The following is a 27,968-nucleotide window of genomic DNA, read 5'->3' as shown; positions in this document are numbered from 1 at the left end:
GCGCCGTCCCGAACCCCCGGCTCGCCCGGCCCGGCTCCCATCCCCGGTGCCGGTGCCCATGCGCGCTGCCCCGGAAGGGGCGGCTCGGACCCGCCATGGCGCCGCGGCTGCTGCTGCTGCTGAGGGGCGCGCGGCGCGGGCTGGAGCGGGGCCGGCCGGGGCAGCAGGTACCGCCTCAGGCACGGCTCGAGCCGCGGGGCGGGGGAGTGCGGTGAGGGGACAGGGACCGGAACCGGGATAGGGCCAAGGATAGGGATAGGGCAGGGAAAGGGAGAGGGACAAGGACAGGAAGAGGGTAGGTGGGCGTGGAGGAAGGGAAAGAACAGGGGCAAGGATAGGGCAGCTGGGGACAGGGACAGGGTGGCTGGGGATGGAGGCAGGAACTAGGGCAAGGGCAGGACAGCTGGGCAGGAGGCAGGGACAGAGGGTTGGGGTGGTTCAGCCTGGAGAGGAGAAGGCTTCGAGGAGACCTTACGGCGACCTTCCAGTACCTGAAGGGGCTACAGGAAAGCTGGAGGGGGGCTGTGCACAAAGGCGTGTGGGGATAGGATGAGGGGCAATGGGTATAAACTGGAGAGGGGCAGATTTATCCTTGATAGCCTTCACCATGAGGGTGGTGAGGCCCTGGCCCAGGTTGCCCAGGGAAGCTGTGGCTGCCCCATCCCTGGAGGGGTTCCAGGCCAGGTTGGATGGGCCTTGGGCAGCCTGAGCCAGTGGGAGGTGTCCCTGCCCATGGCAGGGGGTGGAACTGGGTGGGCTTTGAGGTCCCTTCCAACCCAAACTATTCTATGATTCTATGACAGGGACAAGGCCAGGGAAGAGGCAAGAAAAGGGACAGGGCAGCCAGGGATGGAGGCAGGAACAGGGCAGAGCAGCTGGGGATGGAGGCAGGGAAAGAACAGGGGCAGGGAGAGGAGAGAACCAGGCAGGGCAGGGCAGGGACAAAGCAGCTGGGGATGGAGGCAGGTGATACAGAAACTGATGTTTGATCTGCTCTGAACTGAACCAGCCATCACCTCTTGCCTTCCAGTTTCTCCTGAATTCCTGCAGGCATTGTTCTTCAGAAGTCTTTCCCAATGAGAGGATCCGCAACATTGGGATCTCAGCCCACATTGACTCGGGGAAGACGACGCTCACGGAGCGAATCCTCTTCTATACGGGCAGGATAGCACAGATGCATGAGGTGAGTTTCGAGAGACGTTTCCTTGGTGTAGTCAAAGATGACTGCAAGAAACAGAGAACATAGGGATCTAATGAAGGACGTGGCTCTGTTGGAGTGAGTCTAGAGGAGGCCATGAGAACGATCCAAGGGCTGGAGCATTTTCCCTGTGAGGACAGGCTGAGAGAGTTGGGCTTGTTTAGCCTAGAGAAGAGAAGGCTCCAGGGACACCTTAACGCAGCCTTCCGGTACCTAAAGGGGGCCTACATGAAAGTAGAGGAGGGACTGTATATCACAGAATGCAGTGATAGGGTGAGTTGTGATGTTTTTAAGCTGAAAAAGGGGATTTTTAGGTTAGATATCAGGCAGAAATTTTTTGCTGTGTGAGTGGTAAGGCACTGGCACAGGTTGCCCAGAGAAGTTGTGGATGCCTCACTCTGAAGCTGCTCAAGGCCAGGTTGGATAAGGCTTTGAGCAGCCTGATCCAGTGGGAAGTGTCCCTGCCTATGGCAAGGGGTTGGAACTGGATGATCTTTAAGGTCTTTTCCAACCCAAACCATTCTATGATGCTATATAGTGTTTAGTTTCAGGTTAGCTTGTTAAATTCACAACGAAGCATTATTCCCCTCAGGTTTCTTCTAACCTTTTCCAGGAATGATCCTCAGGAGAATATAATACATTAAATTTGCACGTACAGCTGCAATAAAAATCAAACTTGTTTATAGTTCAAGAATTATAGACAATTCTGCCATGTCTGCTTTTCCTCACTGATGCTCAGTGCATAGAACGTCACTCCTTCACATGCAAAATTCTTAGTAATAATTCTTAGTAGTTCCTTTGGACTAATTTTTCTTTTTTTTATTTCTTTTTTCCTAAGGTGAAAGGTAAGGATGGAGTTGGAGCTGTTATGGATTCAATGGAGCTAGAGCGACAGCGTGGAATCACAATTCAGTCTGCAGCAACATACACCATGTGGAAAGACACCAACATCAACATCATAGACACGCCAGGTAACGATAAGTGTTGAACGCATTAAGATTGGTGTTCCTTCCTGTACACAAAGAACACGGTGCCGTTTTTGTGTTCATTAGACACTCACATTGAGCTAATGTGACTCTTTCTGTATAGCTGGAGACCGATGCTGTTTGCTCTTGCTTTTCATGTGTGAGAAATGATTTCTTATTGCCTTTTGTCAGCTATGAATAACGAGGTGTTTTTTTGTCCTTTAGGACATGTGGACTTCACGATTGAAGTGGAGAGATCTCTGAGAGTTCTTGATGGAGCTGTTCTGGTTCTCTGTGCTGTTGGAGGAGTTCAGTGCCAGACAATAACTGTGAACAGGCAAATGAAGCGTTACAGCGTGCCATTTGTAACATTCATCAATAAACTGGACAGAATGGGCTCTAGCCCAGCCAGGGCAGTGCAGCAGATGAGGTATTTATCATTTGAAATAATTCGTGAAATAATTCTGAGCTATTCACATAGCAAGTTAATGATGATTATATTGAAAAGGATCTCTTGTGGGGTCTGTAGCTGTCGTTTGAAGGATAATGCCTGATTGAAGGTAAATCTTAATCTGACTTATAAGAAGTCTCTGTTTTCTCCAGAAAAACAAGTGCTGGTGTCAGCCCAGGCTTGCAGTGATCGAAAGCTGGTGTTTTGGTATTTATTTTGTTGATGGAAACTGTACTTGGAGCCATTTTGATAAAGTCTTTTAATTGTCCCTAGATCCTGGTAGAAAACATGGTGTATCTTAGTGCAGGGAGATGATATGGGGCAGGCAGTTTCTAGTTCAGATACCAGAGGTCTTGCTTTCTCCTTACCTGCAGTCTTTCTGTGCCTGTGAGATACATGCATAATATGCTTTAAAGGAGAAGCAACTCCCATAATTAAGCAATTAATCAGAAACCAGTTTGCACTGCCCAAGAAAGTTGCTCCCTGGATCTGTTACGATATCGGGGGCTGGTGCTCACTCAGGTTAAAATGCAACCCAGGCGTAGTTCGTCACTATTGGTAGATTTTTGGCACTGTCCAAAGAACAAAGGATAGTGTTTTTGTAGGAGTGGGATGTTGTTCAAACACCATCTGGAGCACATATATAGTTGAACTAATTTATATCTGCTCGCTTTTTCAGATCCAAGTTAAAACACAATGCAGCTTTTGTTCAGATTCCAATTGGGCTGGAGGGAAACTTTAAAGGACTTATAGATCTTATTGAAGAAAAAGCTATATATTTTGATGGTGCACATGGGTAAGTTTTGAATCTGGCATTTTTCTTAACTGGAGCTAGTCTTTGTGTGAGGAACTACTTACAGTTTCTCTTCAGAGATTAAAAAGCCCGGGAAGTTAGGGATGTGGCTTGTGCTAGGGCTGAGGTATCGCCCTTCAGCTCCCCAGGTTACAGCAAAATGATTCTGCGGGGCTGGGTTTGGTGAGGGGCAGCTGTAGCATGATCTGTTTGCTGACTGCAGTGTGTGAAGGGGCAGCAGCCACGCTTGCCACCCTGAGAAACAGGAGGCTTGCTTCATAACGGGAACTGATAATACGTTTGGCATGAGCTTACCATGTGGGAGAAGCTGTTGAACAGGTTATCCCACATCCCTGCAGACCCCTGCCATGAGTGGGAGGAAACCCTCTCCTGCTAAAGCATCAGAGATAATATGTTGATATTCTTTTGTGGCTTTTTCTTTAAATATCCATGTCAACAGTGAATTTTTCGTGGTCAGCACTATGATTAGTGATTGAAAGGTTGATGCATGTGGCATTTCTTTGAAGTGGTTATGTTATTTATGTGTCTGTAGCCAGACTCTTCGGTATGAGGAAATTCCAGCTGAGTTTAGAGCTGAGGCTGCAGAGAGGCGTCGGGAGTTGATCGAATGTGTTGCTAACTCAGATGATCAACTTGGGGAGCTGTTTTTGGAAGAAAGGATTCCTACAGCTGCCGAGTTAAAGGTAACCTTATTATGGTTCTTCTTCCAGTAGCATTCTTATCTTGCTCTTCTGTGTCTCTATCCCCCCTCCTCCTCTTCATCCCCCAATAAAAATGAAGTGTGAAGAAATTTTGTTTCCTTGAGCTCTCTGATGCAGTCTCACCTCCATAGGTGGTTGTTGAGGGCTCCTTTGAGATTTTTTTTTGATTTCCATTGGGAACTCAGAATTGGTATGTGCCCCTTAGGGACCAGAAATGGCTCAGAGGTACATCTGGTCAAGCTGTAATTTGTCTTTTTGCCTTGGGAATGCTGCCTTGTGTTGTATTTGCACTGAGTACATCTGAAGTGAAATGAGCAGTATGTTAGAAGGGAACTGGATTGATTCTACGTGGAAAATCTAGAGGGAAAAGAATCCAGGTTAAAATACAGATTTTGGAGGGGAAAAAAAAAAGAGAATTGTGTTTCTTGAAAGTGGGGAAAAAACTGATACAGGATTTATTTTATGAAATACTTCAGATATCAAATGGCAAACTTGCCAACATACAGGGATGTTCACAGAAGGAATCAGATGGCCATAGACAACATTATTTGTTCTCATGACAGTTTGGTATCGCTGTTTCTTCAAATGCACGTCCACGCACACATCCACATAATGAAAGGTGTTAGAGGGGCCTGAAAGATCAGCTGCAGTTGTACAGTCTTTATGCAAGTCCTGCCACTGTTTCCTCCAGGGTGAGATCCGGTTGTGCAGCTCCGTGGAGGCTGGGCAGCAGACTAACGTGTATCCCTTCCTTTAGACTATTTGGTGTCAGACTTGGCAAGGTAGATGTGCTGTAGTGGATCGTTAGGTGGAATTGCAGTCCCTTTGTTAAGGATCATGGTTGTCTAATGATGCCTCTTGAGTTACCAGGGTATTTGCTTTGGTCAAGACCAGTGCAAAAGCTGGGCAACCCTGGCATGAGCCGGCCACACGTGGGCCACCTGCTGTGCTGCTGCAAGCCTAGAGGTAATCTGAGGACATTTACCCTTGGAAGAGAAGCCCTGTGGGTAGCGTGTAACTGAAGATGAGGATGTATTGCCATTGACACACGTCAGTTTGCTGGGCTCTGTGCCTCGGCCGGACAGCGTGTTGGGGAACCACGCTGCGGGCTGTGTGATTTGCAGGCCTGATCTCAATGTGGTTGAGTTTCGCCCTTAATGCAAGCTTGTTGCAAGGATTTGTATGATGCATTTTGCTGTTTGCCACCACCTCTTGCTAGTGTTGGAAGTTTGCTTGAGCAGTCATCTTCTAGTGCCCCCTAATAATAACTATTAATTAGTCAAGCATTGAAACTGCTACAGGAAATAAGTTGCTTAATGCATTTAAATAAAAAGTGAGGTCTGAAAAACCCGTTGCTGACAGAGAAGCCTTGCAGGCAGACTGCTTTTTCTAAGAGCTGCTTTTGGAGCTATAACAGCTTGTCTTTGAGCAGTGGTGGTGTACACAGTCTCCCTGGGGCTTGCCAGTCACGGCACTTGCTACCTCCTTGTGCTTTTCTTTGCCTGCAGCTGAGTGCAAGACAAGCCAAATTAAGACATAAATGTTCCAAGCAGGAGCTCTTTCTCTGAGTGGTGCCTGCTAAGCCAGCAGCTTTGATATTTTAACCATCTTTTAAGTATGTGGCCTGTTGGCAATGCCTGTCTCTGTGCAGGAGTCCTTTCCCTGTTAGGGTTTGCAGCGCTGGCTTTCCTGGAAGTTGCCCACTCTTGTCTGTTGGGATATAGAGGACTGGCAGTCCTTCCAAGCTGATGCATATTGCAAATCCCCTTAAAGTATATTGATTTGAATCTTCCTGACTCTTGAATTTTGACTGCTTTTATTTTTGCTATAGACATTGAGTTTGGAAGTGGTTGGGTTTTTTTTGAACTGTTTTGGCTATATAGGCAATTTAGTGGTGATTTATGTCTCTGGAAAGAGCATGCAGGAATCTGTACATCCCAACATGGCTTGAGACAAAAGCACAAGGGTTTTTTTGAAAGTACCAAGCAAATGGGTCTCTTTGGATAACCAGGTATTTAGTTGTTCCCATTATTAAGTATTATTTTATGAAGCCTGAGCTATTCCTGTTACAAAGCAGACCTTCTCGCTTTGATGAAGTCAGATGTGATAGCAGTTCTAGAGAACTATCAGGATCTGTCCCTCACCTGGAAGAGGGAATGGTACCGATGTGAATAGGCTGTGCTGTTGCAAGAGGTGGGAGATTTTTAGCAGGAAGCTGGTTTTGGTGGCTCCTGCTGGGAGGGAAACCTTTTACCAAGATATATTTGTCTATTCAGCATGCCTAGGCTTCCCACTTCTGAAAGCCAATTAATTACAGCACTAATGGCTATAGTATTGCAGATACAGGTTAATTTGGACTAATATGTCCCTGAAGATGGATTTTCTTTCAGTGGCCAGCAGCCAAGGTTCCACTGAAAATACCTTATTGTGGAAATGATGCTAAGTATCACTCCTGGATGCCACAGCCATTGCATATGATATTTGCTGAATATCAGCTGCTTAAACAGCACCTAATTTGCTGTTCTCCATAATGCTGCACTCAAGGAACTGATGTGTCCCAGGTACTCAGTGGGACACTTGGTGACAATAATCTTTATGTGAAAATAAAATTACTCTTTTCCCTAGTGTAATTGTTAATGAGGATAATTTACGGTCATGCATGTTGCTTCATTTGAAAATTTATTCAGCTGAATAACAACAGCGGGTACCAGCACAGCCCTGTTTCCAGTGCTCCCACAGATGTGGGCTGGATGAGCAGAATTGCTGATGTGGGAATTTTTGCAAAGTCATTACATTAACGAATTTAAGGAACCATAGTTCTCTCTGTTAATGATAAAGATGACTTAAATGCCTGTCTTTGGGTGCTCTAAATAACTTTGAGATTAGATAGCACGGTTAACTGTCTTGGCTGTCAAGTAGAATTCTCTTAGCTTATCCAAGATGACAGGAGCTGCTTTTGATTGGATTGAGGGGCTCTTTAAGCATAGGGAGGTGGCATCCCCTAGTGGCAAGGAGAGGAGGGACCGAGATGGCAATCTTGGCTTCAGCAATTGAATGGGGGCTGTGGAGGGGGCAAATAGCTCCAGACCTTTGTGGAGGACTGCTGTGATCACTGTTGTGGAAACTGTTGGTGCTTATTTATGCTTTGCAACGTCACATGATGCTTGGGTGAAAGGCGCTGGATAAGCAGGAGATGACCACACAGTTTGTTTATCTTGCTCAGTTTGCTAGGACATCCTGGGAAGATTCCCAAGGCAATTGTTGTCACATGAGCAGGTGTTTAGATGAATGTGAACTGGTTCTTCTCTTGTGCTTTTAAAACATTCTTCATCAAAAAATGGTGATTCATTGAGTGTGGCACTTCCCCAGATATCCCTTCCTTTCCTAACTCCCTCTTTCAGAATGTTTTTCCATAGTTTAAAAATATTATTGAAGCATCTCATCTTACTTTCACTCATTTAAAAGTGATTGCTTCCTAACATAATTACATAGGGAAAATAAGATATCTGAAACAGAAATGAAGAATCTTGACTTTATCAGTGGATAATCAAGAAACTTTTTCTGAGTATCTTGGACTTTTCATTATATTTATCTTACGCATTTTCATTGTATGTTGAATTTAAGATGAGGAGTTGGAGGAGGGAACCCTCACACTTCTCTAGAATTCCAGTGAGCAAGTTTCTTGGGAAGCTCTTGTGTAGGCGGTTGTACAGTAGACAGTGTGGGAGTGGTTACTTTACTCCAGGAGTAGGGACAACCAGCAAAGAGAGAGTCTGGACTCCTCAAGTTGTTGAAGAAAGAGGGTAATGCACTGATATTTTTCAGCTTGCGATCAGAAGAGCAACACTGAAGAAGTCCTTTACCCCAGTACTTGTGGGAAGTGCTTTAAAGAACAAAGGAGTGCAGCCGTTGCTGGATGCTGTCCTGGAATACCTCCCCAATCCATCAGAGGTTGAGAATTATGCTATTCTTAACCAGGGGTAAGTATCTTTGTGAGCATAGGAAGTGGTCTCAGAACCAGGTGTCGAAGCAGTGTGATATGTTGCCGGAACATTGCTAACAAAATATTCCTTCATTTACCATTTATATTAACTAATGTCACCATAATTTTGCTCCAAGTGCCAAAGTAAAAAAGCTCATCTCTCATTTGAGGGACACTGTTCATACTGCTATTTTAGCACACATTAAATATTAAACTTGAAAAATTATCTGATAGTTCTTTAGAAAACCCTTCAGACCCTGCCTACAGTAGTGGAGAAGGGACATCTGAAATCTGTAAACGTTTTGTTGTTTGGATGTGCTTGTTGAAGCAGATATGCCTTCACATTTAAGAAGTATGAAACCCACATCAGAGGCAGGAAATAGCCCTTAACATTCCAGTCGTGGCTTAGGGGTGGCCATTTGGTCTTGTGCTTGAGTTGTTTAGACAGTATAATCATAGCTGAACAGACATGGTGCTAATTAATGCATCTTATGACTTCTTCTCCCAGTCGTTACCTGACTCTGACTCCTGGTTGCCGCTGTGCCTCTTGCTGCCCCTGCCAAGACAGACCAAAGTGTCTCATGTGGCACATGAGTGTTGTCAGAGGAGTTACTGCAATGTCTCTTTCTTTACTCTAAAACTGGACTTGTTTATGAGTTGTGTGCTTTCACGGCACAGTTGGTTGATGTGAAGGACTAATGATATTTGTCTTAGCTTTGACCTCCTTGTGGGGATCTGCCAGTTTCTCAAAGACTCTTTCTGCATTTGGGACCTACGTGTGTGATCATCTTTCAGTCTCTATTCCAAACCAGTGAGACTGAAGGACCTTGGCGCTTTCTAAGGTTGGGCTTATGTTTAGAGGAGGCTGCCCTGTTTGATTCATAAACTCCCTCTCCATCCTTCTTTTTAAGAGATTCTGAGGACAAAACCAAGTTCCTGTTGAATTCTGCTCGAGACAATTCTCAACCTTTTATCGGCCTTGCTTTTAAATTGGAGGTAAGCTGTTCATCTTTTTCGTTTCTAGTGCAGCAAAACCAGTAGAGAAACAGGGCATTCCCTGCAAGAGTTATTGGTATATACAAATCCTGCTTGCACTGGGCTATTGGTGGGTTGGCATTGATGCCAGGGAAATGCCTTTTGTTTATGGAGAAAAGCACACATTTAAAGCTTTGTATTTTCAGTCTATCCATTTGAGCATGTGATGGCTTTTTTACTTGCTCACTGTGTATATGGTAAAGACAAACTTAAAGTCTCGGAGAACGGATACCCAGAACGTTACCTAGCTGACTTTATTCCATTGCTTGCAAGTTTTCCAAGCTACCAAAGTCTGACCTGTGCAGAGCAAAAGTTGTATTTGCATTGTGTTAACCCTGAAGGAGGAGAAAAGGTATCCAGATTTGTTATATGTGATTTGAGTAGAAAACAGTGAGTCTGAACATGTGGTACTACCAAAGCTCATGTGGAACAAATTTTAAAATCAAGTTAAATTTGAATTTAACTTTGTTTAAAAAATTGTTTTCAAACATAAATTCCAGAAATGTATCAAACATTAGCAAATTTGAACGTTTTTAGAATGGGTTATGTGTCTCAAATATTGATTTTCTTAGTTAACAGCCTGAACATGTAGGGAGTTTTGTTGGCTTATTTTAAATACTTTTTGAGAAAAATCCAGGTTTTGTTTGAGCTTAAACAACAGAATACCAGTAAGTTGGAGAGGAATAAGTACACAGTTTTAAACAAACAAGTTGTTTGCTACCTAGCAGTTTAGATTTTCATATGGGAAGAGGCTGGCCATATTGCTAGTTAACATATGCCTCTTTTGGGAAGGTTTGGGGCTGGTAAAATTAGTAAAGTAAAGAAAATTGTCACAGAGATGCCAAGTTCCATTCCAGAGCCAAGTAAAAGCTGAGGCTATGTTAAAGTTTCATTAACATGCCTAGTGTGTAAATTCAAAATGGAAACATTTAGTCAGTCAGATCATGCTTTGAGTAGCAGCAGTCTTGACTCCCAGCAGGATTATACCTGATTTTTAATCAAATCTGTTTCCAGGCTGGCCGTTTTGGGCAGTTAACCTATATTCGAGTTTATCAGGGGATGCTGAAGAAATCTGATTATATCTATAACACCAGGACGGGGAAGAAAGTGCGTGTACAAAGACTTGTCCGTATGCATTCAGACAACATGGAGGTGAGTGTGAGAGGTACAATCCACATGGATCGCCTTTTGAACCGCTCATAGTAGACAAGCTTCTTACTTTTCAGCTATCCCTGAATGATGTGGTATGCTTTCTGCTTTTGTGGTTAATTCATACTTGTCTGTAGCACTTCATAGAGCTCCACAGGAAACTGGAATGATCTCTAGTGTATTATTTCTACTGAAGTGGAAAAATCTTTGCCCAAGAAACACTATAAAATAGCTCTGAGGTAACAGCTAAAGAAAGCCAGCTGTGGTACTATCTCCATATTCCATACTTCTGGAAGAGGGGAAATAGGATTGGCAAAATACACAAAGAGGTTTTCTTCCATGTGATCATTGAATACGATTCTTAAACTAAAAATTGATTCTCAAACTACTGCAAATACCACCCTTTCCTGTTTAAGATTCCTAAACTCTATAGCTGGGTCAGCACTGCCTGAAACACTGTATGTTGCTTGCTTTGTGTCCTTAAACTAGAATAAAGTAGCATCAGAGCTGAGGTCTCCTTTTTGCGCTTTGAATAAAGAGGTAGAAGATTTACAGAGCATTTTATCAAAGCTGTAATTTTCAGAGGAGCTTAACTTCATGCTTTTATACATAGTATTTATAGATCTTCTTAAAACCACGTTTAGTTTGTAATATATCTTTCAGTGTTAACTAAATACTAAACTTTTCTTTCTTCAGGATGTAAATGAAGTTTATGCAGGAGACATATGTGCATTGTTTGGAATTGATTGTGCCAGTGGGGATACGTTCACAGATAAAACCAGTACGGACATTTCCATGGTGAGTACACCTTCCATCTGTGAGCCGCGTGCATTGGAATTTGTTGGGATTTTGTTGTAAAAGTTTTGTAATATTTGTTCAGTTTAAATATTTTTTGTGATTATTTGTTACACCTCAAGGAGCTTGGATATATAGAAGTATGGTATGCGCGAGAGACACACGCCTGTTTACTATGTTGGACATCATATATCTTACTTCAATGTTAGCAAACTGTTCTGGGCTATTAGAAGTGGATGCTGTTACTCAGAAGTATTAGGCTGTTTCCTATATCAAATATTTATATATTTAAATATATCAGTTTACAAAAAATCTGATAGGAAGCAGAGTCTTCCGACTAGTATGAAATCCAGATATCATCTTGCATCTAGGAAACAGTGCTGATGATACTGTGGTTGGCAGTATGGTATGCATCACGTTACAGCCTTGTACTAATCCTCAGGAGAGTGACATGATTTTGTTATGTTATATTATTAGATAGAAGCTATATCAATAAAACAGTCATTCCTGTTTGTAACCCTGGGTTCTTGTGACCAAACTTCTCTGGAGAAATTATGTCACCAGGTGTAGTGGAACTCAACTGTATGATCTCTTCCTTTCTGGTTGTTGCAGGAATCGATTCATGTCCCTGATCCTGTCATTTCAGTAGCTATGAAGCCTTCCAACAAGGTAGGAGCCTGTGAATCAACCATTTTCTGTTACCCTTCCTCTGCTGCTTTTATAATTTTAGGCAGGTTAGTAGTTAAATATGGAACCATGGACTCAAATGAGCAATGTTTTAAAATGTTTTATCCAAAATACTTCAGAAGATATCATTCAGGTAACTCCGCACGTGACTGCAGTGAATGGTGTCACTTAGCCATGCAGGTGTATGTCTTTGGCTTGGGTAAATGGAGGCTTGAAGAAACTGGAGGGATAAATACGGTTACAAATGCATAGCTGTGTGAGAGCAGCAGTGCTAAGCAGTCGATAGGAGAATCTTGTTGTTATGCAGGTTCTGGATGTTGAGTTAATTTTTTTTTCTTGTGGATATTACTGTTTTTCAGAATGACTTTGATAAATTTTCAAAAGGCCTGAACCGCTTCACAAGGGAAGATCCCACTTTCAGAATCCATTTTGACGATGAGAGCAAAGAGACCATTGCTTCTGGAATGGGGGAACTGCACTTGGAAATCTATGCCCAGGTAATTTGGAAAGCAGATTCTATGGACTCTGCTTTTGTTTGTTTTCCCAACCAAGAATTCTCCTTTCTTTCTGGCTGAGACCAAACCCAACCTGCAGATGGGCTACCTGGTGCCAGCCTTTATGCCTGGTTTTGTAATTGGGTGCCTAACCTCAGGTTCACACGACATTTGGAGGTGTACAATCCAATTGCTTCAGTGCAAATCAGGGCTATTGTGTGACAGCAATTTTGAGATCTTCCTTGCAGAAAGTGGCTTGTCATTAATGTGAGCAATGTTAGCTGCTTAGGAAAGCCTAACTCCTTAGTTAACTTTTTAAGATTGTTTGATTGTTTCTGTCTAGTGGTTCCATTCTGAAGGCTATAAGCTATTTAAATGGAACTTCTGCCTAGAACACTCTTCCTTTTTGATTCAAACCCATAAAAATGTTATACTAAGCAGCACTACGATTTCCTTTAGCAGCCTTTGCATCTAATGAATTTTATTGTTAGCAGTTTCATACAGAGAGTTTCTTACAAGAGAAATTTGTACAATATTTCTTACAAGAGAAATATTCTGCTTCTATGCGTTTTAAATCTATCATTCCATAGTAAGAAATCATGTAGGGATGGAGTAGTTAGTTACAGTAATTTGTTTCTTTCAAGTTGATGTCTATAGCTTCATTATTTTATGATTATTTATTATTAACACAATAGACGTATCTGAAACGTTGACAGAATGAAGAAGAGATGGCTTTTGTCTTGGAAAACTTAAACTTGAGCAAAAGAATCAATGCTGTTCCCTTTTCCTATGTCAAAGTTATAGCACCTAAACAAGGGTGATTGCAAGAATGACAGTGAATAATTTGTAACGTTGAAAAAAAAAACCAACAATCCCTCAACAAAGACCCCCAAAATCAATGCAACCCCAAACCTAAGAACTGGTTAACCCTGATTAAATTTCTCATTTCAGAAAGACGTAAATAAAAGAAATTCCAATGTATTATTCCAAAGGAACAACTCTGTGTTTCATTCTGCTTTTTTTCCTGCAGCGAATGGAAAGAGAATATGGTTGCCCTTGCACCATGGGAAAGCCAAAAGTTGCCTTTAGGGAGAACATCACCACGCCTGTGCCGTAAGTATTCTTTCTGGTAACAGAGGTTTTTAAAATTTATTTTGGTGCAGAATTTGATTAGAGCAGAGAAAGTGCCTTTTGGATTATCAGATCAAAGCACGGTGTACAGGAAAAGTGTAAGTGAGGAAGGCCTTTCCCTTCGTACCTCAGTTGCATATCCACCCTCCTCAACTTATCTGCCCTCTCTTCAAACTCTTATTGCAGCATTTGAGCTTCTTCATTGTGGTACCAGGTGCTCAGTTATTCCGGTGCATGTTTTGGCTGGCGGCTGTCTTGTGTTACTTGAACACCGTGCTGTGGGTGCCAGAGAACCGTCATCTGCCAGGGAATGATCTCCTGTAGGTAGAAAACAGAACTGTGGAAAGCGAGGAGGTATTTTTGCTGAACAATACTGAAAGGGAATTGACTGCAGCAAGGCTGTACAAATACCTTAAGTTCTCCTGCAAGCTTTTTTCACCCTGGAATGTTGTCCATGCTGCTGCAACTACATTTTTCTTTCATTTAGGCTTTCCTTCTGCAATTAGCCAGCTACCACTTCTCAGGAATTTTTCTTCATAGAAAACTTAGGAACTAAAGCCAGTGTAGATGCCCCCCCCTTACCTGAGTGCGGTGGGGTAGGAAGTAGTGGGGCTAGAATTGGGAGCGATATCTCTGATTATTATCAGTGGATGGTTTATTACAGGAAGTTGCAAAATAGAGAACGTATCTGTCAAATTTTCTGCATTTTTCTTATGAAAACATTTGCTCTGATCACAGAATTAGGATGGAGAATAGAATGCAATCTAAGTAGCGTTCCGGGACCCAAAGCTCCTGCTGCTTTCTTGGGCGAGCTGCTGGGGTAGATGATGCCTCTGTGTACTGGTCCACCACTGCTGTCCTCTAGTGTAGAAGCACTCTGCAGCTCCAGCTGGAATGGGGTTAAGCAGTCCAGGATGCTGGCAGCTGTTTCTCCCCTTTATCCCTGGCCAGTTTGGCAATAGTATCTCCCAAGAGGAGAGAGCTGTGAATGACCAGTGTATTGAACCTCTGCCATTCCCAAGAAGGGCCTAGAAATAGCAGAAAATTAGGAGATCCTACCCCACTGCACTGTCAGGTAAGTGGAGGCATTTACACTGGGTTTAGTTCCTAAGTTTTCAATGAAGAAAAATTCTTGAGAAGTGGTAGCTTGCTAATTGCAGAAGGAAAGCCTAGATGAAAGAAAAATGTAGTTGCAGCAGCAGGAAGCTGACACAATTGTTGTGCAGCTGACACAAGTTGGAGACCTGGTGTCTCCTGCCTGCACAGGGGCAGAAGCTGATAACACTGAGGCAGACAGTGAGCGTTGCCCTAATCTCACCTGATTTGCTAACTGGTTGCAGGCATCAGATCTGTGAGCAGCCCAGCATCTGTGTGTTGGAGCTGCAGGGTACACAGCTGGGAGTCTTAAAACAGCAACAAAAAAAGGCTTCGTAGAAATACAACTTTACCTGGGACACCATTTCATGAAGTAGAATCATGTAGTCAAATTCAAGATATTCATCATCTCTTTTCTGGAAAAACAAGATGAAAAGGGCTGAATTCGGGGCTTCCCTCACCTTAATAGTAGTGAGTCAGTTCTCTCTGTTTAGCATCAAAGCTCTCTGATATATTTCAGATGAAACTGGCAGCTTGTATTAACAAATAAAGCAGGTGGAGCTCAGAGAGTTACTGCTTTGTATTTTTGTGAACTCCTAAATTGCATTTGAGAGACTGAATGTGAAACTTAAAACTGTGCTAATTCCTCCCTTAAAGAAGCTTTATGTATCTCAACTTCAGGAATTCATTTGGGAAGGGAACACCTGATTCTATGAGGTATCAATCTAACCCAAATAATCCTAAATAAAATTGTCAATAGGATAAGATTTGGAATGCTCCAGCAGCCTCATAGTGCTTTACAAGTCCTCAGTGATTGTGCGAGGGACAGCTTTCCTTTGGCCTTTGGAACATGCTCTTTACATATCTTTTCTTCAGGGAAAAGAAAAGGAACAAAATGACTAAAGAGAGATGGCTGATTTAGTTTAATAGTCTTTTGTCTGCTGTATCCTTAAATTAATCTGGTTTGTTAAAGAGGGTTTTAAAATCTTGCCTGCACACAGCCCTGCAGCGCCTGTGAATTCCTTGAAGACAGCCATCAGAGGGAGCAAAACGTTAACAAACAGTGCTCCCAGGATGAGTTTCTGCCTTTCCTTCCTACCCAGGCCTTCATGGGAATTCACTGGCTGTTGAGTGCCCAAATATTTGAGCTCTGAAAGTCCTTTCTGGAGACTCCTGGTATATTGAGCTTTCTAAATAGAAAGTCCTCCTCCTTTATTATAGCTCCCATACTAAATTTCCTTGAATTCAATGTTGACCATCCCTTTAGGAGTTATTCTTTACTCCCAGTATATTTTCTCCAAACAGAACAGAGAAGAACTGGGAGAATCTATAGAATTATATTAATTTAAAAACAAAACCAGAAACTTTGCTCTGATAATAACTTTCCTGAAGGCAAGTTGTTTTTATCAGACAAGCCTGTTCCAGGCAGGAAGTGTGCAAGGCCTGTCGATGGTGGCAGCTAAGGACTCGAGTAATTTTAATAGCTTTAGTGGGATTTACCAATCCTTTTTATTTCTGAGATTAGGGCAGATCCAGGTCTGCTCAAGATAAACACACCACTTGTAACCACTGGGAAATAACTGAAAGCAGAAAAATACCTGAGGTATTTTATTTCCTTTCTGCCTTGTGACACATCTTCCTGAATTCAATTTTCTTATCATAGACTTAATTGATGCTCATCGTGCACATCTAAGTCTAAAAGCGTTTCCCCAGTTGCCTGAATTTTTCAGATCAGGTAGAAAGCTGCCTCTGAAGTAAGTGCTGCTGTTAGCTGGGTCATTTAAAGAAAAGATGCGGAGAGCAATTCTGCAATATGTCTTAACTAAAAATTAATGTTAGGTTTTCTTCCCACCCTCCACCCCCCAAAAGAATAATTAGTAAAATAAGTTTGGGAAGGAGAAAGTAATAAAGCTAATAACGAGAGTGGAATTGCATTAATATTTTCTTCCTCGATGAGCATTTTGAGGTGAACTAACAAACAGATGGAGACTGCACTACTGCAAACAAAAGCAGAAGAGTAGATTGTGTTTTATTGAATTTGAGATGCAGCCCAGTGGTATTTGTGTAGAAGTGGCTGTGGCCAAGATGTCAGGTGGTGTTGCTGTGACTGGTGGTGAGGTCGTAGTGTAGATCAAGGACAGTATTTTATATCATGTTATGCAGATGCAAGAACACTGTCAGCTGGGGCTACACTACAGATGAAAGGCAGGAAAGTAATATAAAACTGTTACCAACTGATAACCTCCATGTGGAAGAGTCAGTTTTTGTAACTAAATAATTGTAGGGTGGTGCTCTTGCCAGGAAGACACAGTTTCTGTAGCAAGATTTGTGAAAAGGAGGAGTGATGTACATAATCAAGCATTCATGATTTTCTAGAGGAAAGGGGTAGATGGAGCAAAAACCAAACATTGGCTTAAAAGTGAACCAGACTAAGAAGTTCAGACACAGTTGAGGTTTCCTGCTTAAGAACTAAGCTTCAGCTGTGCTCTGGTATATGCCACAAATGCTTAACTATTAAATACTATTGTTCATTGATGGTAACTTACCACTTGCTTCACATGTTTAATTTGGGCAAGTTGGAAATTAGTGTTTTCAGTTGAGTTCTGCCATATCACGTAGCCAGAGGCGGCCCATGCGAGCAGGTGGATGGGCTCCATTTCTGGGGACATGTTGCCATGGCTGTCTGCCAAATGAAGTAAACAGTATAAGTCAAGTTAGATTGGTGGAGTTGCAGCCATCAACAGAACCATATCGCCTAATAGTAGGGTTTGAGGCTAAAGTCACTTGGTTCCGTTCTTGCTCTGTCACAGATCTTCCATGTCATCTTGGAAGAGCTGCTGCATCACTATGTTTTCCTCCACTTATTTCTTAGTATAAATTCTATAAGGGCTGCAAGGCAGGGGTTGCTTTAAAGTAAGAGCAGAGCCTTGTGGTACAGTTGGGGCATCTGTTGTGCTGTGCCAAGGACAGCCACCAACAGTAAGCAGGATGCTGATGAAGGGAGAGGTAACAGCAGCAGGTGGTCTCCAAGGACAGTCACGTGCAAATCACATACTGCTTCTGGGTGTTGGAAGTGGTGAATACATTTAGTAGTGTTGTGACTGACACACCACCCTGAATAAGGGAAAGCGAAGCAGCATGTGTTCAGAGTAGGGCTAACAGCCCGATTCCCCCTCAGCCCTGCCCATTAGAGAAGGGGCCTCTGGATGGGTCAGCGACCACCTCCAGTTGAGTTCAGCTTTGCTTCTGGCCATGGAGGATGTTGTCTCAAAAACTCCCTTCTCGCCCAGACCCCTTTATTGTACCTGGTATGTTTTCTGCCACCAGCTCTTTTTCCAGGCTTTTGATTCGATTGTAGAATATGTTATCTGCTTCGTCTGTGTTCTTAAGTTCTCCATCAATTGTGAGTTGCACATCTGGAGGAAGGTTTTTGTTGCCTGGATGATAAAGAACCTCAGCAGTGCAGTTAACAGTACTGTCCTGTTACAAAGTAAATTATGTATATTAATATTTGATTGAATACATGTATAGTATTGGTAATTTGCACTTCTGAAATGTATTTTTTTCTCTTTATGTAGTTGCCATTTTCTCTGAGTCTGGCCCACAGAGATTTGTGATTATTTATGACAAGATTAAATTCACAGCATTTCTGTGACTGTGTACCCTAAGGGTGGTTTTCTTTCTGCAGTGATAGAAAGGGCAACATTTGTGGTGCAGAATCACTTGTGCTATTCAGTTGGAGTAATGGGTTTAAATAACCCCAATTTGAGATTAAATGACTCTGAAATGCCCTTGTTGTTTTCTTGTGTTGTAGTGGTAGGCACCAGGTGTTCATGGCATTTATGGTGTAAGAAATAGGGTGTTCCTTTGGGTAAAATCGAGCCTTTTTTTTGCCTGGTTTGCAGTTTAGAAAAGTCTGACACGCGCTCCCAAATAGTATTAACTGGTGTGTTCCCCGGCCTCGGCTCAGATCATCAGCATAAAGCGATGCCTTTTTATTACACATCAGTAGTGCCAACTCCTGCCCACAGGATGTATTAGTGAAATAAATCCAAACTCACATTGTCAAGGATGTCTTCTAACACCAGTTCCAGATGGTACTTAAGCCCAACATCACCGATGTCCTACATAAGGAAAACAATAAGAGTATTTATTCTGTGAAGTGTTAAAGTACTTTGCATTGTGGAAAATAGTCTCATTATTGTGAAACAGGCTGCAGCTGTATCGTTCTCTGCAGGGCCCATACAAGGCTAGGGTGTTCTTTTATTTCTTCCTGCTGTGTTAAGATTACTCATATAATGTGAGCTTGGTGTAGCATTGGATTAGTACCCTCTGTCCATCTCTGGTCTTGTATGTGACTGAATGGCTGTGTTTGGGCTCCCTGTGTGATTCTGACCTACAGTGTGCTGCTTGGTTAAGTACTGAGGTGAGAGTCTTCACCCAATGCCTCATTTTACGTCCGTTTTGCAATGCCATATGTGTTGTATCGTGTCATATATTGTTTGGATACCTGCAATAATGACTTCAGCAGGTTAGTTCTGCTCTCACCCCTGCTGTACCAGGTTTACCAGCACATCCAGAATGGATCGGTGAAAAACGTGTCCTCAGTGCGTTTGTTTGGGAGGTTCTGCAGGCACCGAAGCCATGGTGGAATCCTACAGGCAGGGTGCAGGGCACAGTTCCAGCAGTGGTGGTGTTAGGACAGGCACGAACCCTGGTGTATCCTGCAGCTGTGTGGCTCTGCCCCACTGCAGGCAAACAAACCAGGCAGCTGTGGGGAGCAGGCTCCTTCCCACGTTTAGGTTGGATATTAGGAAAAGGTTCTTCACCCAGAGGTTGGTGGAGCACTAGAACAGCTTTGTAGGGAAGCAGTCATGGTGCCAAGCCGAAAAATACTCAAGAAGCATTTGGACAATGCACTCAGATGCATGGTGTAAATTTTGAGGTTGGTCTATGCAGGGACAGGAGTTGGACTCGATGATCCTTGTGGGTCCCTTCCAACTCAGGTCATTCTGTGATTCTGTAATTCTGACGCCTGCACCTAGCTGGGTGGGGAGCAGAGCCGGTTCCTCCACCCTGGGATGATACATCCCAGTGAAGGGGAGCACAGAAAGGCAGTTTTCCAGGACATGCTCTTGCCTGTCAGAGCAACCAGGCCCTTGTTGGTGCTGTACCCTCATGGTAATACTGAATATGCAAGGAAGTATGCTCTCTAAGGCTCATTTTGGAGTTTCAGAAAGCAAGTACCCTTTAAAAGGCCTGGGCAACATGAGGGAGTACTCTCCATCAATCGTGTGCAGCCAGACAAGAGCTTGGATCAGAATGTATTTCCCACTTAGATGCATATGTATAAATTTTCCCTGAAACCTTATGCATGTTCTATTACTTTCTGAGGACTAATTTTAATGTTATTATGAACATCACAACAGTCGAATCTCTTGCTCATTTGGAGCTTTGAAGCCAGCTCTGTCTGACCTTGCATTTGAGACAGGGAAAGGCTGCAAAGAGAGGGGGGTTATGGAAAAAGAGGCATCAGTTCAGCACAGATCATACTAAATGCAAGACGTTATCATCTCCGAAGAATGAACAGTGAATGGAGAAACAGTGTTTTAAAGAAAACATGCTGTCAGAGGGACATTGTGTGTAACTTAAAAAAAAATACAGTTACTTAGATGAAACTTAGAATCATAGTATAGTTTGGGTTGGAAGGGACCTTAAAGATAATCCAGTTCCACCCCCTGCCATGGGCAGGGACACCTCCCACTGGCTCAGGCTGCCCAAGGGCCATCCAACCTGGCCTGGAACACCTCCAGGGATGGGGCAGCCACGACTTCCCCGGCAACCTGTGCCAACACCTCATCACTCTCATGGTAAAGAAATTCCTCCTTATGTCCAGTCTAAATCTGCCCCTCTCCAGTTTATCCCCATTGCCCCTCATCCTTCCCCCACACGCCTTTGTAAACAGCCCCTCTCCAGCTTTCCTGTAGCCCCTTCAGGTACTGGAAGGTCGCTGTAAGGTCTCCTCGGAGCCTTCTCCTCTCCAGGCTGAGCCACCCCAGCTTCCTGAACAACAAAGCCTTGTAGAACTTAACGCTACATTAAATCAAAATATTCCACTTTTTGCAATAGTAACCACTTCTTGTATCGATCTCTTAGCAAGCTCTTAGGGGGTGGAGTCCCCATCCCTGGAGGTGTTTAAAACACGGGTGGATGAGGTGCCCGGGGACATGGTTTAGTGGCAGGTGGGACTGGTTGGACTCGATGATCCCAGAGGTCTCTTCCAACCCGGTGACTCTGTCCGTCCCCCCCCGCTCACCGGGCTCCGGGCGCCCCGCACCCCGCGCAGCCCCAGCGCGCGCCCCGGCCCCCCCCGCCGGTACCGGGCACAGGCGGCGGCCAGCGCGGCAGCTCGGCCCGCGGGGCCCCCCACGGGAGGCGGTGACGCGGCCATGGCGGGGACGGGCTGCTGGGGACGCCGGGAACAGGGCGGGGCGGAGAGGAACCGGCCCGCCCCGTCCGGGCCCGCCCTGTACCTGCCCTGTCCGTCCCTTCCTATCCTGTGCCATCCCGTACCTGCCCTGTCCTCTCCTTCCCATCCTGTACCATCCCGTACCTGCCCTGTCCTCTCCTTCCCATCCTGTACCATCCCGTACCTGCCCTGTCCTCTCCTTCCCATCCTGTACCATCCCGTACCTGCCCTGTCCTCTCCTTCCCATCCTGTACCATCCCGTACCTGCCCTGTCCTCTCCTTCCCATCTTGTACCATCCCGTACCTGCCCTGTCCGCCCCTTCCCATCCTGTGCCATCCCGTACCTGCCCTGTCCGCCCTTTCCCATCCTGTGCCATCCCGTACCTGCCCTGTCCCGTCCTGTCTTGCCTAGTCCCGTCCCCTCCTGTCCCATCCTGTGCCATTCTGTACCTGCCCGTCCAGTCCCATCTTACCTGCTGTCCTGTCCCATCCCGTCCTGTACCTGCCCCATCCCGTCTTGTCCTATCCCATCCTGTCCTGTCTTGTCCTGTCCGTCCCATCCTGTCCAGTCCTGACCCATCTTGCCCTGTCCCATCCTGTCCAGTCCTGTCCTGTCTTCCTCTGTCCCGTCCATCCCGTCTTGTCCCATCCTTTCCTGTTCTGTCCTGCCCCGTCTCATCCTGTCCCGTCCTGTCTTGTCTGTGCCTGCCCCGTCCCATCTTGCCCTGTCTCATCTCATTCCATCCTATCCTGTCCTGTCCAGTCAGGTCCTGTACTGCACCATCCCATCCTGTCCTGTCCCAACCCATCATATTTTGTCCTGTCCTGCCTGGCATTGCCTCTCCAAACCATGGGTTTGGGGTATCCTGGCTGGGAGAAAAGGCAGGAGCTTCAGAGAAACTCCATGCCTCCCCAGTTTCACCTAAAAAGTGTTTTAACTGTTCACATTCACCAGGTTTCTCCCAATTAATCCTCTGGTTCAGCATCTGCGGTTGGCAGCACAGTGCTCAGTGGATGGAGGCGGTGGATGTGTGTAGAAACAACACATCATCTTGTTACTCAGTCATAGGATCGTGGAATCAGTTAGGTTGGAAAAGATCTTTAAGATCATCGAGTCCAACTGTAAGCCCAGCGCTGCCAACTCCGCCACTAAACTATGTCCCTAAGCACCACATCTATGTGTCTTTAAAATACTAACAGAGGTGGTGGCTCCACCACTTCCCTGGGCATACGGTTCTAGTGCTTGACAGTCCTCTCTATAAAGTAATATTCCTTAATATCCAATCTAAACCTTCCCTGTCACAGCTTGAGGCCATTTCCTCTCATCCTATAGCTTGTTTCTTGGGAGAAGAGACCAACGCTCACCTCCCTACAACCTTTCAGGGAGCTGTAGAGAGCAATGAAGTTTCCCCTCAGCCTCCTCTTCACTAGACTAAACAGATGCAGTTCCTTCAGCTGCTCCTTATAACACATGTGCTGCAGAAAAGTGTGAGCCTGACAGTCAGCAGGCTACATTAGTGGTGCTCACTGCACAGGCCCTAATCATGATTTTGCAGTTGTTCTTTGAGAGACTTAACTCTTCACAGGCTCTTAGCTTCCTGCTTGTAAGGTGAAGAACGCTTCTCTTTGGCTGTGAAAATCCTCAGCTGTTGTTTCAGGCAATTTGCCATTTACCTGTAACAAACGGAATAAAGCAAAATAGAGAATGGGACCTTTCTCCTTAGAAAGTTGTGGTTAGAGCATGGTTTGTGTACTGAATAACGTGGTATTCTGGGGGGAATTTGTTTGTTCCTAGGTTTGAATATACGCACAAGAAACAATCAGGTGGAGCAGGCCAGTACGGGAAAGTTATAGGCGTGCTTGAACCCCTGGATCCAGAGGACTATACAAAATTAGAATTCGAAGACAGAACCGTTGGCACAAATATTCCAAAACAATTCGTGCCTGCTGTTGAAAAGGTACAGAGCTTTTTGCCTGTGTGTATAATGTAAGAAATAGTGATTCTTGTTGTTTTCCTCCTATACTGCACACATTTACTGTTACTCTCTTGCCCCAGGCAAGGAGGCTTTTCCCATTACTGCAGAGGAAGCAGAATTAAATTTGCTTGGCTTCACTTAATATGCTAAATTCCAAGGTTTTCCACTTAATTTAGAAGCTGCTGTTTGTTTTCTTTGTTGCATGCTTGCTTCACTTCTGCGGTAGTGCTGCAGTGCAAAAGATGGGCTTCCCTTTCTTATAGTCCAGCCAGCCTCCTCCTCTGGAATCTGCTTTTTAATGTCCCTCTTCTGCTTTAGTTGTGGCCATGCAATTCTCATCTCTAACCCTGAAATATGTAACTTTTTTTGTGGCTTCTCCAAGGCCAGTTCTGTAGGAAACTGTAATTAGGCTAGATTTCCTGCATGAATTACCAAATATTCTTTCTTTTTAATCTCTTCTGTGGGCTTCCTCGGTGTCTGTCTCTTTGTGACTGTGTAATTTATCACGTGGTAGTTTAAGTACTACCTAGCATAATCTTTGAATTCCTATAATAATAGATCAAGCTAAAATAATTCCTTTGGATTCCTTGAAGCAACACATGAAATATTTTTGCCAAATCCTGAAAAAAGCATGCATTCTTAAAAGAATTTTGGTCTTCAGTCAAGTGTGGTTTTTTACACGTGGAGCATACTTTCAGTTCTTAATCATACAGTCCCTTAACAAAGCAAAATCCTGAGTAAGTTTCTTTTCTTTGTCCTTAGCTTGCTACATGATTTCAGGTTTGAAAACAGTATCGGTATCAAACTGAGGTACCAAAGAATGGCAGCACTAAGTTTTCAAAGGCTTAGGAATGAAGTGGTCCCCACTGCTATGTTCTTTCATCATCTTGTCAAGCAAGAAGGTCCATTGGGTAGATAGGGGATTGCTGTTAAGAACTGTGAAAGATTTTGGGTTTTTTTGTTATTGTTGTTTCAGTTTAATGTCTTTTAGAGGTTGATGTTAATGCAACTCTTCTTTGAGCTTCATTTTGGTCTGCTGACTGCTAACTCTGAGATGTTATTTGACAGGGATTCCGAGAAGCATGTGAGAAAGGTCTGGTGTCCGGGCACAAGATCTCTGGAGTCCGTTTTGTCCTGGATGATGGTGCACATCACATGGTGGACTCCAATGAAATCTCTTTTATCAGAGCAGGAGAAGGAGCCCTAAAGCAAGGTATAAAGCTTGTTGTTCAAACGCATGGTCCTGCTGGCTTCTGTGTTGTTGGAGCTAAATATAATGACCTACTTTCTATAGGATATTTTGTTGCCCAGGGTATCCATAGACCTTTAAAGCTTGGCTGGTTGGGTAGAGCAGAATATATGCAAGTGTTTATAGAAATTTTGAGGGAGGCACAGTAATTCTTTTAGCTGTATGAAGAAAATCCTTTTTCCTGGAATAAAGGAACACCATCAGCTTCATCTTTACACAGGTGCAAAAAGACCATTTTATCAAACTGTCTCTCCCAGAATTACAATCTTGGGAATTAGAGGCAGGGGAGGGGTGATTCCACAAAGTTAATTATTGTTTTCCCCCACCGATGTAAGAAGCAGCATTAACCATAAAACACTTTTTTTGCTCTGCAGAGGGGTCTTGAAATATAGTATGCTTGTTCTTTGATGTTTGATGATTTAGTTAAGTGTTTTTCCTCCAGCTATGGAAAACGCCACTGTGCGTATACTTGAACCCGTTATGGCAGTGGAGGTGATGGCACCCATAGAATTCCAGGGAACAGTGATAGCTGGAATTAATCGTCGTCACGGAGTGATCACAGGACAGGATGGCACAGAGGGTTACTTTACTCTCTATGCTGAGGTTCGTGTTGTTCACTGTTTCCTGACCTTTGCTTTTCCTGCATTGCCTTTTGACTCCATTACTCTTTTACTGACTGACTGATGTGCTTAAACTTGTAAACAGATTTTTCAGTGTTTAAGGGTAACATTAATTTTCAACTCATGGCAGTGTATCATGCCATTTTAGTAAGCATGCTGCAGTCTAGAGGTATTTCAAATGTTGTGATCTCTTACCTCATGATGCAGATAACAGAATTTGGGATACTATGGTATCTAGTCCGTTTAGACTTGGAGACTTTTGGGGTTTCCTGCTGATTACACATTGTGAATACAAATCACTTGATATAATAGGTACTTTACAAAAATAGGGAATTAGATTAGTACTGTTCACAAAGAGCAGCAGATTGGAACAACTCTTTGTATTGCAATCGAGATTAATTGGATGCTAACCAAAAGCTGATGAAAAAATATCTTGTTTTTACAAGAATAGTATGCTTGGATTTCAGGTGCCACTGAACGATATGTTTGGATACGCCACTGAGCTGAGGTCCAGCACAGAGGTGAGCACTCTTGGTACTTTTGCATCATCATAGACATAGTGTATGCAGCATTTAAAGTGGTAAAAGTCAAAACAATTACGGAACAGGAAAATAACCTGAGAGTTTTTACTGTTACTCAGATTGCTTTATAATTAACATTGCTATCATTAGCTGTGTCACTTCTGGCCAACGTCAACATTCAGACACAGTCTGTAGGGTTTTGTACCTCATACATACCTGCCTCAGCACAGGCTGTTTGTGTACTTCTCTGTAAACGATTATCGCACGTTGTCTCGCAGTTAAGGGCGTGCCCTGATGCTAAACAGGATTACACGTTTTGCATCCTGACTTTGTTCTTTTTCCAACTCTGCAGGGAAAGGGTGAATATACCATGGAATACTGCAAATATCAGCCGTGTTCGCCTAGCACTCAAGAAGAAGTAATTAACAAATACCTCGAAGCAACAGGGCGGCTTCCTGCAAAGAAAGGCAAAGCCAAGAGCTGATTTTCACCCTCTTGAGTACATGGAACAGTTCTTCACAAGCTTCTCTTAAAGGCTCAGTTGCCCAAGCCAGAGCAGCAATCAAGGCTGCTGAATAAGTGCTGGCTGCAGTGGGACTTGGACTGTAATTTCATCATAATATCCTTCCTTTGGGGTATTCTCAGAAGCCTCCGGGAGATTACAGTGGAATTGTTCACGTGTAAATGCTGCTTGTTAACAAAATATATAAATGTTAAAACAGTAATGATAATTTGTCTTGAAATTTGTCTTAATCCATTCCTATTAAAATAATTGTATTTTTTGTATTTAGTTACTACTTCTGGTCTTGAAAGTTTAACAATTCTACTTGAGGAGGCTTAGCTACCGGTTAACTGCCAGGCATGTGTGGGGGATGAGTTGTCATCCAGTACCCGGGGGGCGGGGGTTCACATATGCACTCCAAGCACAGATCCTTTAGCTCCTGCACTTACAGCATTCAGTACAGAGAACGAAGGTTTATTTTCCCTTTGCATCCTTCAGAAACAGCGCTAAGAGCTTCTGACATCCCCACGAACCAGGCAGCGTCGCCTGTCCATGCAATGTGCTTATCACTGACAGTACAGGACATTTGAAGGGAGTCGATAATGATATACAGAGCAGTTAACTCTTGCCAAAACTGCGAACAACGTGGGTTTATTTTACGTGCTTGCTTTCTTGGCTTTTTATTAGAAAACCAGAAGATTCCTTTTCACGGGTTCTTAAACTCCAGAGGCCGTGTTGCTGATGATGCTTAGCTTGGGACTTGGCTGAATGGATCTCGATCACTCAAGAAATAAAACGAGCGTGTTGTAGTTGAGTGAAAAAGAGAAAATGTTATCATCAATTTGGGGTTTTAATTACTGCCAGAAGATCCATTCTGAATTCTCTTTGCGTGCTCCTTCTTCCAACCTACTCAGCCTAACAGTATGTTTTGCAAGCTTCCAGTAAACAGGGAATGAAGTTCCAGTTCAAAACCAGCTACATTCCTGGCACAGGATTGTGGCTGATGTTTACCAGACACAGAGAGGACTGCAAGGGCTGGGCTGCATCTCCTCGGCCTCCACAGAAAGACGCTGAAAATGATTGATTTTAACCTTGAAAAAAGTACAGGGTGGGAGACTGTCAGGAGCAGGTAAGCGCTAACCAAGCCCTAGCATAGTGTTATATATGAGTACAATGCCGCTCTGGGCCAAATCCTTAATTCCCTTGCATTGGGAGCTTTGTTTTTATGAAAATACTCAGCTGGAAGTCATTTCTAGAAAATCCCTGCCGGTTCTCTCATGTTTGGAGACTTTCTTGAAGAAGCAAATGTAGCACATTTACTAAATTTCAAAGATGTCTGTGTGAATTCAAGAATTAAAGGGAGTGGTTATTATTTATATTTATGTCTTTCATATTATGCTTATTACAGGCCAGTTATGATGTGAATTCCTGGCTAACAGAAGCTGCCAGATGTGTGTTGGTTCCCCACAAACCCAGTGAGATCAGAGGCTCGAGGGGCGCAGTGTGAGATTGATGAGACCCAGTGGCGTCCACTGCCCTTCAGCACCAGGGAGAACATCAGCGGGCAGGGGGAGGCTGGTTGATAGTGGGGCACAGTGAGAGGAGGGCAAGCACCACTAGCAAGAGCCTGATTTGGGGTGCCCTGGATTTTTTCTTTGTGCCTGATGTTTTTTTTTCTCTTTAATCAAATTTTAGGTAGCACCGGAAGTGTATCTGACTTAGTTGAACTCTTCCTAGCAGGAAAGATGGAAAAGAGCCAACTCCTCTTCTCTGGTCTGTGTACAGATATGCTCTATGTGAGTGATTTTTAGGGTGAGGAACCCATCTGAGCCTTGGGGAACATCTATGTTGATTTAACGAAGAAGTTTGCTTGAGTAAAAACTGTAATTTTACATTCTGATCCACTGACTGAAATCTCGGCCGTAAAGAAGCTGGTGGAAATTTTGCCTTTGAATTCCAACAGGTTTGCTACTTGTCCAGAAGTTATTGTGCAGTTTCTTAACTGGTGTAAGGTTACAATGCTGTTCAGTAGTCAAGGTTGCGCTGAGAAATGCCCAATCCTCTGTTCTGGGTCTGCAGAACAGAGACTAAAACAAGGTAAGGAAACTAAACTTGTGGTTCAATGCATTGCTGA

At 43.8% G+C, this 27,968-nt stretch overlaps 2 protein-coding genes across 3 annotated transcripts; one reads left to right on the top strand and one right to left on the bottom strand.

Moving 5' to 3' along the window:
• Nucleotides 1-11: 11 nt before the first annotated feature.
• Nucleotides 12-27,098, top strand: GFM1 (G elongation factor mitochondrial 1). Its single transcript, XM_054074638.1, has 18 exons — nucleotides 12-167; nucleotides 1,031-1,183; nucleotides 2,037-2,169; nucleotides 2,389-2,593; nucleotides 3,294-3,410; nucleotides 3,961-4,111; nucleotides 7,955-8,109; nucleotides 9,023-9,107; nucleotides 10,161-10,298; nucleotides 10,992-11,093; nucleotides 11,703-11,759; nucleotides 12,137-12,274; nucleotides 13,302-13,384; nucleotides 22,762-22,924; nucleotides 24,011-24,155; nucleotides 24,634-24,794; nucleotides 25,279-25,332; nucleotides 25,685-27,098. The coding sequence occupies exons 1-18, from the start codon at nucleotides 96-98 to the stop codon at nucleotides 25,814-25,816; spliced, it is 2,244 nt and encodes a 747-aa protein (XP_053930613.1). The 5' UTR covers nucleotides 12-95; the 3' UTR covers nucleotides 25,817-27,098.
• On the bottom strand, nucleotides 13,391-21,065 carry LXN (latexin). 2 transcript variants are annotated; one of them, XM_054074639.1, is made up of 6 exons: nucleotides 20,878-21,065; nucleotides 18,559-18,621; nucleotides 17,803-17,977; nucleotides 17,044-17,180; nucleotides 14,851-14,913; nucleotides 13,391-13,720 (listed from the first exon to the last, which is right to left on the bottom strand). In XM_054074639.1, the coding sequence occupies exons 1-6, from the start codon at nucleotides 21,061-21,063 to the stop codon at nucleotides 13,625-13,627; spliced, it is 720 nt and encodes a 239-aa protein (XP_053930614.1). In that variant the 5' UTR covers nucleotides 21,064-21,065; the 3' UTR covers nucleotides 13,391-13,624. The 2 variants fall into 2 exon arrangements, with proteins under 2 accessions (XP_053930614.1, XP_053930615.1); XM_054074640.1 differs by having other exon boundaries at nucleotides 20,814-20,980.
• Nucleotides 27,099-27,968: the final 870 nt, after the last annotated feature.

This window comes from Cuculus canorus, chromosome 9 (genome assembly GCF_017976375.1).
Source record: "Cuculus canorus isolate bCucCan1 chromosome 9, bCucCan1.pri, whole genome shotgun sequence".
Classification (NCBI taxonomy): domain Eukaryota; kingdom Metazoa; phylum Chordata; class Aves; order Cuculiformes; family Cuculidae; genus Cuculus; species Cuculus canorus.
This window is presented reverse-complemented; position numbering and strand designations above follow the sequence as displayed.

What these genes read in the sequence shown, in the direction of transcription:
- GFM1 (XM_054074638.1), top strand. Translation starts at nt 96, where the DNA reads ATGGCGCCGCGGCTGCTGCTGCTGCTGAGGGGCGCGCGGCGCGGGCTG. An exon ending in GGATAGCACAGATGCATGAG is followed by an intron (nt 1,184 to 2,036) that starts GTGAGTTTCGAG and finishes TTTTTTCCTAAG; the next exon opens with GTGAAAGGTAAGGATGGAGT. An exon ending in CTATGAAGCCTTCCAACAAG is followed by an intron (nt 11,760 to 12,136) that starts GTAGGAGCCTGT and finishes ACTGTTTTTCAG; the next exon opens with AATGACTTTGATAAATTTTC.
- LXN (XM_054074639.1), bottom strand. Translation starts at nt 21,063, where the DNA reads ATGGCACAGGATAGGAAGGGACGGACAGGGCAGGTACAGGGCGGGCCC. An exon ending in CTGGCCGCCGCCTGTGCCCG is followed by an intron (nt 18,622 to 20,877) that starts GTACCGGCGGGG and finishes TTCCTTATGTAG; the next exon opens with GACATCGGTGATGTTGGGCT. An exon ending in TTCATGAAATGGTGTCCCAG is followed by an intron (nt 13,721 to 14,850) that starts GTAAAGTTGTAT and finishes TTCTACCTACAG; the next exon opens with GAGATCATTCCCTGGCAGAT.